At 37.9% G+C, this 12386-nt stretch overlaps 1 protein-coding gene across 9 annotated transcripts in view; it reads right to left on the reverse strand.

Annotated features, from left to right (window-relative positions):
* The window catches only part of PIEZO2 (piezo type mechanosensitive ion channel component 2), a 310777-nt gene that overhangs the window by 254790 nt on the left and 43601 nt on the right, over window positions 1-12386 (reverse strand). For all 9 annotated transcript variants that reach the window (XM_068671657.1, XM_068671651.1, XM_068671648.1 and 6 more), the window contains exon 2: window positions 345-440. In XM_068671657.1, coding sequence (XP_068527758.1) covers window positions 345-440 — 96 coding nt within the window. The remainder of the gene's footprint in view (window positions 1-344; window positions 441-12386) is intronic.

A 12386-nucleotide genomic window follows, 5' to 3' on the forward strand; every position in this document is an offset into this window, starting at 1 on the left:
CTTGGACACAGTAAGATGCCTTTGGGTGGTTTCTGAAAACTAATTTTTCACCCAAATCACTTCAGGATTCCCAGTGAAATAATGCCATAAAAGGATCCCTCAGTACCCAGTTGCACCTTGGGGCAAAAAAAAACCAAACAAACCATCAGTATTGGAAGTCCCTCAACACCAAAGCCAGCCTACAGAGAAACTGCAGTGTCTGAGTTTATAGCATGATATATGTATATACATGTATATAACAAATGAGCTCACTTAATGAGGGGAAAAAAAAAACACACCAGTAAGGCTTTTGCAGGTACTATGCCCAGCACAGTCACTTAAAAATAAATCAAGAAATGTCTTACCTTTCATTGTTGTTTTTGTGGGTTCTGAAAACAGAGGAATGAGCAGGAGGTAGATGAGGTAGACAAAGGAGAGCCCATTGTAACGGAAAGCACAGGCTGTGAGAAAAAAAAAAGAAAGAAAGAACATATCGCTTAATCAGGGTAATCATATTTAATAGCACAAAGTATTTACAATTTAAGTTTCCTATTTACCATAGCTGTTTTTCACCATTTATTTAAATTATTTCTATGCAAGTGTTCAACTTGCTCCTTAAGTTATTAAAATTAAGTACACTTTTGAGGCATTTTCATAGTAATATGCATTTTTAAGCTTAGCACTGAAGATGCATCCAAGGTACAAGGACTGTATGGAATGATGGACAAAGTTGGCAGTTGAACTTGTTCCTTTCCTCACCTGTAAACTCACAAAACCATCCCCTACAAAAATATACAGTGATGCATAAAGCGGTATTTATTGTCTCTCTTTAAGAAACAACATACAAGTTCATTATATTACAAATAGGGATTATCATTAAATAATGAAGAAAATCAATGAAGTATATTCACATTTCAAATTAGAGCATGCTTAAAATAACCAGTTATCCTTTAAATGACATCACGTAATTCAAGAACAATTTGAATTTTACTGTCACCCAGTTGCTTGCTTTTACAAAATTATTCTAGTGAAGAGATTATGAATTATAAATGAAAAAGGGCTTGATAACTTGCAGCTGCTGTTATACTAAATTTTCTAAAGAAAAGAACTCTCCGCTAACTTTGTTCAGTATTTCCTTTCCTATTTTATATATTTAGTGCAAGTGTATTTTCCTGGCCACAACCAGGTCAGCAGGCTGCTATAAGGAGCAGCGATATTGCTACAACCCAGACACATGGATGTTGTGCACATTCTGTGCTGAAATGGGAGTATATGGACTTCCTTACTGAAAGGATAAAAAACAACAATAAAGTAAATGAAGTATCTCTAAATCCACTGTGCAGCAGATATTGGAATATTATGAGACCTACTACATTCAGCTGTCACATGAGATAGAGCAACTGCTGAGGAGTTAGGAGATGGCATTTATTCACCCATGGAATGCAACTAATACCAATACACTGTTTTCTCAGCTATATCCTGAACAACTTGATTTGGGAGGAAAAAGACAGCCTTAGTTCTGCCAGAAATGTGTATCCAAAAAAAAAACCCGCAAGTTTCTGCAGTCACCACTTCATGAAATGTACTGATACTATTTAGAGTTGACAACACTGAGTTGACAACTTAAGCATTAATTGATCCTCATCACATCTCTCCATTCTAGTTATAAATGCAAAAACAAAAAGTCTCACTGTTAACAAACAAACCCATACAACATCTATAACTCTTGTCTTCCAAAGTAATGTTTTGAATAAGTCTCCAATTTCCTTATAGCCCTGATACAAAGACTTTGGACTCTCGCCCCATGCTTAGCCAAGAAACGTGTGATCTTTATGGGTACATCTGGCAAGAAGAAAGAACAAGTAGCATCTATTCTCTGTTCCTAAACATGATTCTCCCACCAGCCTTAAAAAAAAAAAAAAAAAATCCATGAAGTGTAATAGAAGTTTGTTTGGTGTGAAATCCAGAATGCTTAAGAACAACTTCTGATTTGTCCGAGAAAATTTAAACAGAGGCAGACTGCTTCTTTTGCTTAATGCTTAAACTTCCTTTATAGACACAGCCTTTAAAGACCACCTGATGACTTACACTTACCCCTGTAACCAAGAAAAAGTAAATGGGACCTATCCCACAGGGAATTTTGTAAGCAATTATCAAGAGCTTTAATGTGAATGTACTTAAGAAGAGGGAGTCAGCCCTGCTATATGCACTTACTTACAGGGCGCTCTGCAGAAGAGCAGAGGATGTGCTATGACCATTAGTGGCATTATTGGAAAGAATGGCAACAAGGATACTTCCGAGGTCAGGACAAATCCATAAACCAGCCTGTTTGCAAATTTAATTTGGGGTGGGAAGAAGTTCTTTGGCATCCATAGGAAAAGGTGGTTCAAGGTTGATCTGAAGCCTGATGGCTTTTCCACCAGTATTTCAAGGAAAGGATCAATGTTCTCAGTCACTCTAGTAGCAGATCCACTTATTTCAGAGGCCCAGGCAATCAGCTTTTAATCTCATTAAATGGCTTACTTGATTTCAGTACAATGTTATACACATTTTCTTCTTACAATAATATTCTTCTGAACTGAGCTTGCTGTGTTTCTTGAACAGCACCTAGCAATCAGCTTCATTAGTGAAAGCATAAAAAAGCAACTGTGTGATTTTAGACAACCTCCTTTGTTGGGGGTATATCAATAAATGCCTTGGTAAAAGGCCTTGGAAAGGACCTACACAAAGATCATTGAGTCCAACTGTCAGGGCTGGCCCAAAGTTAAAACATGATTGTGAATATGATCTAAATGCCTCTTAAACATTATCAGGAACAGGGCATCAAACACCTTGCTAGGAAGCCTGTTCCAGTGTCCAACTAACCTCTTGGTAAAGTTTTTCCTAATGTCTAGTGTGAACCTCCCCTGACACAGCTTTCAGCCATTCCCACACATCCTGTCACTAGATATCAGGGAGAAAAGATGATCATCTCCCTCTCCACTTTTCCTCCTTGGGAAGTTGTAGAGGTACCCCTCAACCTCCTTTTCTTCAAGCTTAACAAACCCATAATACATGCTTTGCACCCTTTTAACCAGCCTTGTTGCCCTTCTCTGTCACATTCAGGTATTTTAACATCATTTTTATATCGTGGAGCCCAGAACTCCACACAGTATTCAAGGTGGGGCCACACCAATAGTAAACACAGTGGGATAATTGCCTCTTTTGAACAGTTGGCTACACTGTGTTGTAAAAACTAAAATATGGTTTGCCCTCTTGTCTGCCAGTGTACACTGCTGGGTCATGTTTAGCCTACTGCCAACCAGCATACCCAGATCCCTCTCTACAGGGCCACTCTCAAACCACTCTTCTCTCAATCTGAAATTTTGTCCAGCATCACTCAATCCCAAATACAGAATCCAGTTTCTGTCATTAACCTTCATGCTATTGCTGAACGCCCAATGCTCCAATCCATCTAGATCCCACTGCAAGGCTTCTCATTCCTCAAGGCTCCACATCACTTCCCATTTAAGTGTCTCCAGCAAGTTTATGCATTCAACTCCTGCATCCAAATCACTGATTAAAACGTTGAACAGACCCTAATATTGAGCCTTGGAGAATCACACCACTAGTGATCAGACAGATCTAGTTCCGTTCACTACAACCCCTTACGCCCCAACATTCAGCCAGTTCTTTGCCCAGTGTAGCATGTACCTGCTCATCACACACCTGGACAATTTGTCCAGAGGAATGCTGTGAGGACACCATCAAAAGCCTTGCTAAAATGCAGGAAACTTCATCTACCACCTTCCCTTCATCCCTTAAGTGGGTGACCTTATTATAAAAGGATATCAAGTTCTGATAATCAAAACCATCAAGAAGTCATCACTGGACATGAAATCAACTTCAGTATGTCTCTGACAAAACAGTGGATAATCCAAAAAAGTAAACGAATCCACCATCCTCTGCACTCCCTCTGGCATTCACAAAGGTCTCCTTTACAAAGGCAGCCATAAGCAGAGGCCCATCACAGTACAAAGTCCCATCTGAGGTCAATGGGACTCCATCATTGGAAAAAGAACCTACACAAAAACTTTCTTGGCAAGCCAGGTGGCATAGAAATTTCTGTGTATTTGGGTTACATTGTTCAGTTTGCACTATCAGTTCTGGCTCAAAATTAATGCAATTTTAGCATTTTACGTTTGTTACATCTCCTCAAAATTGTCTAATCAATTAGCAAAATTAATTTCAGATGAATTATTCTTGGACTATATTTACCTTTAAATTTACTGCTTTCTGTTTCTAGACTTGGGGAGACTGTGTTCTCAAAGCTTTATTTCTCTGCAACTATATAAACCAGACTGTTAACAGGAAATACTTTTCCATATAAACCTTGCCTTACATTTTTTCACATAGGTGTCTGCAGGAATATAAAAATACTTTGAAGACATTTTTTAAAAGAACAACAATAACAACAAAAAACTCCCTAAGCTGAAAGTGTTGATTTTATTAGTATCCTGGAAAGCTTTCAGTTTTTTAATTTCAGATATATGGATTTGCCTAAAAAGAACACTAAATGCAAGGCTTGAATAGGTAAATACACCATACATAAAAAGTCCATTTCATATGTTTTAAATGTTCCTCACCATGTTTTCTAACAGCCTCTAGTAAGAAAACTCTGGAAATAGGATTTTCATCTCTGAAACTCTGCTATTCACAGAATCACAGAATTTCTAGGTTGGAAGAGACCTCAAGATCATTGAGTCCAACCTCTGACCTAACGCTAACAGTCCCCACTAAACCATATCCCTAAGCTCTACATCTAAATGTGTTTTAAAGACACCCAGGGATGGAGACTCAACCGCTTCCCTGGGCAGCCTATTCCAATGCCTAACAGCCCTTTCAGTAAAGAAGTTCTTCCTAATATCCAACCCAAACCTCCCGTGGCACAACTTTAGCCCATTTCTCCTCGTCCTGTCACCAGGCACGTGGGAGAACAGGCCAACCCCCACCTCACTACAGCCTCCTTTAAGGTATCTGTAGAGAGCAATAAGGTCACCCCTGAGCCTCCTTTTCTCCAGGCTGAACAAGCCCAGCTCCCTCAGCCGCTCCTCGTAGGACTTGTTCTCCAGGCCCCTCACCAGCTTCGTCGCCCTTCTCTGGACCCGCTCAAGCACCTCGATGTCCTTCTTGTAGCGAGGGGCCCAAAACTGAACACAGTACTCGAGGTATTGTTCAGATTTTGCTATTGTTCAGATTCCAATGGTAGCAGTAATTCACAATTGTGAAAGGACACAAAAAACAACTACTGATATACAACATAATAGCATATTATAAGTAAATTCATTTTTTTTTTCTAATTAGCTCTTTTATAGTTTTATAATAACTTTATATAATCCTCCCCTGGGTGGAGGAAAATGAAGACAGAAGTAGTCATCCTGTCACTACTTCTGAATTTCTGTTAATAAAAAGTCACTTTTGTTAACTTTAACAGAATAACACAATGCTTGTTATACCTTTTTCTGTGTAAGAAATATGTGCTGAGATTTTTTTCTATATATTTCTTTCTACATTTTTTCAACATTATTCTTAGCATTATCATCTAGATTAATTTGTTCATGTTAATGTGTGCATTAGCACACGAAGGAATCACTTTTGCAAACTAAAAGTCATATGTCTTCTACCTTCATTCAGCAGGATATTGCATATTGTTTGCATTCTGATTAACAACTTTATAACTGCAAGATTACTAAGAAAGCTACACAAAGATTTATACCTTTAGACTAAAATATGGTTTATTTGTGCTTACTTTTCCAGTGGCAGGAAAAACATTCATCGAAAGTGTTCACCCCTTAAAAAAGGAGGTTAATTTCAAATTTTCTACCAGTTACATCCTCAGAGTTCTGAAAACACCTAATCAACACCTAATTTAGATGACTGATACAGACTAATGTAGACAGCCTTTTCTACTAGATTTAGCATGGGAATGAGACATGTCATCCAAGATGACATGGTTCTGGTGCCAAGAACCAATCTATGAACTTAGAGCAAAATAATCACTGAAACAAATACATCTCCTCCAAATCAAGGTGCTCTACAAGACCATCCATGAATATGCACAATGAATGGTTAATTTTTACATGAGGACATACAGTCAAGATTCAGTAAAATTGTCAATAAAACAGTGTCTTAATGCCATGATTATTAGGTCTCTATACTTGTGCTGCCCTCTAGTAAGACATTAAGCAGTCAGTTTCTGTTATTTAAAATATTCAAAACTTTTGAATTGTTCTTGTTTCTTTGTTTTACCCGCAGTCATCTTATTGAACATCAAAGGCTCCCTAGCCAAGGCGTAGGTCCCACATTAGGCCTCACTCTTCAGGCAACTACATTTGCTCTAGAAAAATCAGAAAATAAGAACAGAAGTACAGGACAAATGATCAGGGGTGTTTTCTAGAAGCGTTATTACTGCATTCAGTGGTAGAGCAGGAGTTGAGCTGTAACCCACTCACAGTCATAAAGGCAATTTCTTTCTAAAAATACACAGTTCACCTCTAACTTGAAAAAATAATGCCTTATAGTGTCAGTTCACCACAAAACCACCCAAAGACCTTTTATTTTACTATCCAGGACAACTAAATGCTTGGTTCAGGTTCTGGAGAAAATGACTCCACTAGGGAGAAGCCCCTGAGAACTTGTAGGGAAGCCACAGCCTCAGCCCATCCCCAGGCAGGTGCCTGGTGCCCCTGGCCAGCCCATTCCTGGTGGGGCAGTGACACAGGGCCTGCCCTGGGGGACCTGTAGGAGACCCTATGGCCCCTGGTATAGTGTTTGGAGAAAAGGCCATTGCAGTTCCTCCTCATGTATGTACATCTCTGTTTCCACTTTACGGTTAAAAAGTCAGCTCTCACTGGTGATAAAGAGCAGTTCAGATGTTCTTAGCAACATTTCAAACTGTGGTAAAACAGACCATGTAGACAATGCACAAATTCAGTAAAGAGAAAAATTAAATGCTAAAAGAGAAAAGGCCATTTAAAATTTACAAAATGATAACCATTCTGAATAAAGGATTTTGCAAGGTGTACTGGGTCTGGCTGGGATGTTACCTTTCCCTGCAGCAGCCCATACAGTGCTGTGCTCTGCACTTGTAGCTAGAACAGCAGTAGTATCATACCAGTGTTGTGCCTGCTGCTGAGCAGTGCTGGCACAGCATCAGGACTCTCTCTAACCCTTTTAGGGGTGGGCAAAAAAGTGAGAAGAGAAACATCACCAGGGCAGCTGACCTAAACCAACCAAAGAGATATTCCATACCATATGATGTCACACTCAGCAATAAAAGCTGGAAAAAGGAAGAAGAGGGGAGGGGTGGGCTCTCGTGAAAACGTCGTTCCTCCTCGCAAACACCAGCTATGTGCGTTGAGGCCCTGCTTCAAAGACATGGTCAAGCATTGCTCATTTGTGGGAAGTAGAGAGTAATTTCTTTCCTCTGTACTTCCACATAGCCTTTGCTTTGTTTTTTTTTTTTGTTTGTTTTGTTTTTTTTTTGTTTGTTTGTTTGTTTTGTTTTCTCCCTTTTCCCCCTCCCTTCTCCCCTTTAGTTAAATTGTTTAGTTAACAATAATCTTTCCTTAATAATTTTTTTTTTTTACTTTAATTAAATTATCCGTATCTCAACCCGTGAGTTGTTCTTTATTTTACTTCTTCCCCTCCTCATCTAAGGAAAGGGAGTGAGAGAGCGGTTGTGGTGTTCAGCTGCCTAGCATGGTAAAACCACCACAATCCTTTTTGGCATCCAACGTGGGGCTCAAAGGGTTGAGATAACAATAGAATTGATTAAAATGCTTACAACTAACACGCTTACTTACTAGTCACCATGTTCAGTGTCCTGTTAATATTGGCTTGTTTGATCATATGTCATGCAATCCGTGTCATATTCTCCTTTCTCCTCTATATCTGATCCGATAACCACCACACAAAAGTACAAAAGAAAAAAGGAAAAGACAGACAGACAAAAAGTATTTCCAATAGCCATATGATAGAAGGCCAAGACTGCTCAGTAGACCGTTTTACTGCTATTTGTATCTGCATAAAGCTTTCATTTTTTGAAGCTTTTTAATTTTTGCTTTCTAGTAATAAACTATCTTAATTTCAACCACAAATATGAAAATAAATTAAAACAAAATTATCCTTATTTTTATGCAGGTTCATGCATGCAGCATTCTTTAAAACCAACCAAAACACATACATATGCACTCACACAAAATATTAGTAAATTGTCCTCAGATATTTAGTGACAGTTACTGCTGCCTTTGCTGCTGGGTCAGGGGTGTGTTTGAGGAGAAAGCCTCAAAGTGTTTTTGGTTTTTTTTTTGATTGTTTGTTTGTTTTTTGTTTTTCCCTCGAAACTTTGGTTTTCCAAACAGCAAACCCAAAGAGGCTGTTCATGGCTTGCACTTTTGTCTCTGCATTATTTACAAAACAATGTACCACGAAAATAAGGTCACTCACTATTGACTGGATAAAACGATCTATTATTTAATAGTCACAAAATTGAATCTCTCAGAAAAAATGCAGCAGCCACTCTTGTCTCCATTTATCTAAGTACAACAGAGAATAAGCCCCACATCTCCATTTCAGCTCAGAGACACAAGTGCAAATCTTACTAAGTCTGTATGGATTTCCCACTTTCACCTGACACAGTCATGACTGGCCAATTGCAGTAAAAATAATAAAACAAGTATACTTAAAATTAAATTGGTGGCTGTAAGAAATTTGTGTTACCATTTTCTGAAGAGGAAATGGAAAGTTGAAATACTACCATAACTTACTATTTTTATATTTTTTTGCATTTCACATTTTATTTTGTTTCAGATGCTCTGAATTTTCCTCCAAAATTCTTTACAATAACAAGGAAACAATTGCCACTCATTGTAACTTTAGATATGCTATAAACATAAGAACAAAACTTTAAAAGTGACCAAAAATGTTCCTCTTCTAGAACTCTGTATTATAATAGTGTCAAGTATCTGGCAGGCACACTGACTGCCCAGTGAGCTTTAGCTGGGAACTTTATTTTTTCTTACTGAAATTCAGACAAAGAGGATAAATCCTGGCATAGTTTTGCTCTCACTCGCTTCTGAGTAACTCCAGTTACTATAATGCTTATGACAGATGAGACTGGAATTAAACACTGCTGTGCAAAATAGTTAACTGAAACACGTGTAATCTTATCATCCCTTTAGTGTGAATTAATGGTTGCAGCTTACAGTGTGCAGAGTAGAACCATGCATAACTGTGTTAGCTCAGGACAAGTTGCCTCCTGCATCAACCTGACCTCCTTCAACATGAAAGAGCTCTTCTGATAATACTGTGTTAACGTATGAAACTCCCACCCTGCTCCTAAGCCAGCATTTTGACATGGTACTGCTCTGTGCAGCATCATGCAGCTAGTGTATGCTATGCACAAACTTTTTTTATTTTTTTTTGAAAAATCCATGAATTCTTCAAAAAACGGATACATATTACACATTTGGTTCACAACACTTTTACAATCACATTTTTCACTGGTCAGTGCTCATCAGGAGAGTTGACTGCTGGACAGTGAACACTTCACTTTTTTTTTTTTTTTTTTTGGTTATGACATTTTTCCCCTTTCTTTCTCAGAGTAGCAGTTTCAGTAAGCTTTCTCTCCACCAGAAGCCATCTGGAACCAGTTATAACTTTGTGGTAGACTGTCTGGGAACTGAGTACAGAGAGAGGAGAAGACAAAAGCCCTTGTTTCCCTCTTTCTTTCAGCTCTAGAAATGCATCTTTGGTACACAGGCATACTCCCAACCTGTCTTTGAAACAAAGAAAATGAACAAAAGACCTCAGGCATAAGCATACCACAATGATCACCTTACTCAGAATAATGAATTTTAAAAGAGTACCTACTCTCACACACAAATCCAATGTCAATAAGCTTTTTTAATTAAGCATACAAGCATTTATTAAGTAAAAACCATGATGGACACCACCACCAGTATGCTTTGCCATTAGAAAGATCTACTTAACGTTATACCTCTTTCCAAGTTCAACTGCAAACTTTCTATTTTCTCTTACATTGCTTTTATGTTTTCATATTTCTATATTGTATCAGTAATCCCTTACTCAACAAATGAATCTGCTTCAAGGTTGGTGGTTGTTTTGGTTAGTTGGTTTGATTTATGACTTTTTGAAACTTCTTTAGTTTCACTTCAGTCTCTTCTGTCACAGTGGTCATTCCAGGCACACTCTTTGCTCCCCTACCTCATGATAAACTCATGCCAAAGTAACCTCTACTCAGAAAACAGCAGTCCTAACCTCCGATACCCAAAAATGGGGTTGGCAACAAGATTCTTTTTTACATGACTGTGTATATATATATATTTATTTATTTATTTATACTTTTATATATTATAAAATTATATGTACTTATATATATATATAAGGGGTTATCATCAAGCAGGACAGAACACTGGACTTCAAAACCTTGAGCATTCAGCTTTCACTGAAATCACATTTTGTGCGATGTCTTCTTGTATTCACTGGTCAGGTACGAAGAAAATGATGTCATATTGCTCCGCTGAAGTAGCTGCCCACAGAAGGGGGACTGCCTGATTCTCATTCTGGCTCCAACAACTTCTCAGGCATTTTATTCAGCGCCTGCCATAATGTTAAACATGTGAGCTTATTTTCTGTCTTCAAGATTCCTATTCTCTTTCTAGGAAAGTAACTGGGAACTAAAGAAATTATTCTGTTCCTCATTCATCTTCATGGGATGAGAAAAGCATGTTCCTTGCTCCCTGGACATCCGGAGAGAGCTATCCACTTGTGCTGCTACAGTTGCATAACCCTGACAAGACTCAAACTAAAAATAACAGCAAACAGAGAACACAGCTGACGAACAAAATTCACACAGGGCTACTGCTAAACAACATCAACCAAGGACAGATATGGAGACACTTGTGTGACAGAGAGATCTCCATAAGCAGATCTACATCTTAACTTACAGTCACTAAGAAGCTATCAGACACCAGGAACAGCCGCTCAGCCAAATCTCCCAGCAATTTACAAGTAAAAATTTCATCACATTAATAATCCCCAAAGACATCCAAAATTGTTGTCTTTTAAAACACATAAATCACTATAAATCAACTGGCATAAGATACAGTAAGAACTTTTTTTTTTTTTTTTTTGCCAGCTGTTGCTTACACCTTTTTTTCAGGACTCACACCAGTCCTAAAAAAACCTGCATCAGAGGACAGACGTGACAATAAAACTAACCCAGACAAATGCCTCTGAGGAATATAAACATTACTAAACATCAGAGAGGTGTTAACACTAAGAAATATGAGGGTCATTAGTGAAGTAATAAATAAGAATGCAGTGTTTAAAACTCTACTGTTGTCTATTCCAGTAAAAGATAGATAAACTTCCTTTCTTGGTCCATCACTTGGAAAAAGAAGTTTGAAACTGCAAGTAACAAATCTGGGTGATGACTGAACACTTCAGGCAGTGTTACAAAGCCACTGTGCTCACCAAAGGAAACATAAATTCAAAAGTAATTATCTCCAGGATATCTCAATTGTGTAAAAGAGATACAAATCCCTCATTCATGTAGTCACTACTCGAAACTGATATTTCATGTACGAAATAATAATTCATTTTTTGTTTGAAGAGGAATTGTGCATTTCTTTCCCTCCTTAAGAATATGTTAAGTATTTTTCTCTTATTGTGAAGATGTCAAATTTCAATATATTATAAGAATATATTTAGGAATGCCATGAATTGCCTTATAAACTATTTCGTGTAGCTAAATGCGTGTAAAGGATCCTAGGGAACCCCAAAAAAATCAAAGAATCAAGGGAGATGTTGGGAGACCTTATAACTACAAATTTATTTTGATCCCTAAATGTGGTTATTCTAGAGAAGTAGGAATTAAACCGATCTGACTTCCAATTAAATTTCACCTGAACATGCCCATCATCCATGCTATGCATTTGAAATACAACACTTACATAGCACTGGGTGAAAATCTATCAGAAGTCCTACTACTGAGAAAGGGCTATGACCTTGTCCAGTTTCAAACAGAAAGTGTGCATATAATCATGGAAGAAAACAGAAAATCACACGTTGCATTTATTCTGAGTGGAGATATTCCCTGGAATGCACAGGATACATGTTAAAACTGTATCTGTTTCTGTGCACATCACTCAAGACATGTTTTCTGCCCCCAGAGTTCTGCAATGCATGTTTGGTACTCAGTTTGGGTTGCCAAATCTCTGGTACATATTGGAGGTCTTCTTCTACAGATTGAGGCTCCATTACAATGCATCTGTAATGAAAACATATCAATGATTTCTTCCTCTGAACTATGAATTACAGAAACTCCCCCAGGCCTTTGATAA

Source organism: Anas acuta, chromosome 2, assembly GCF_963932015.1.
Source record: "Anas acuta chromosome 2, bAnaAcu1.1, whole genome shotgun sequence".
Classification (NCBI taxonomy): domain Eukaryota; kingdom Metazoa; phylum Chordata; class Aves; order Anseriformes; family Anatidae; genus Anas; species Anas acuta.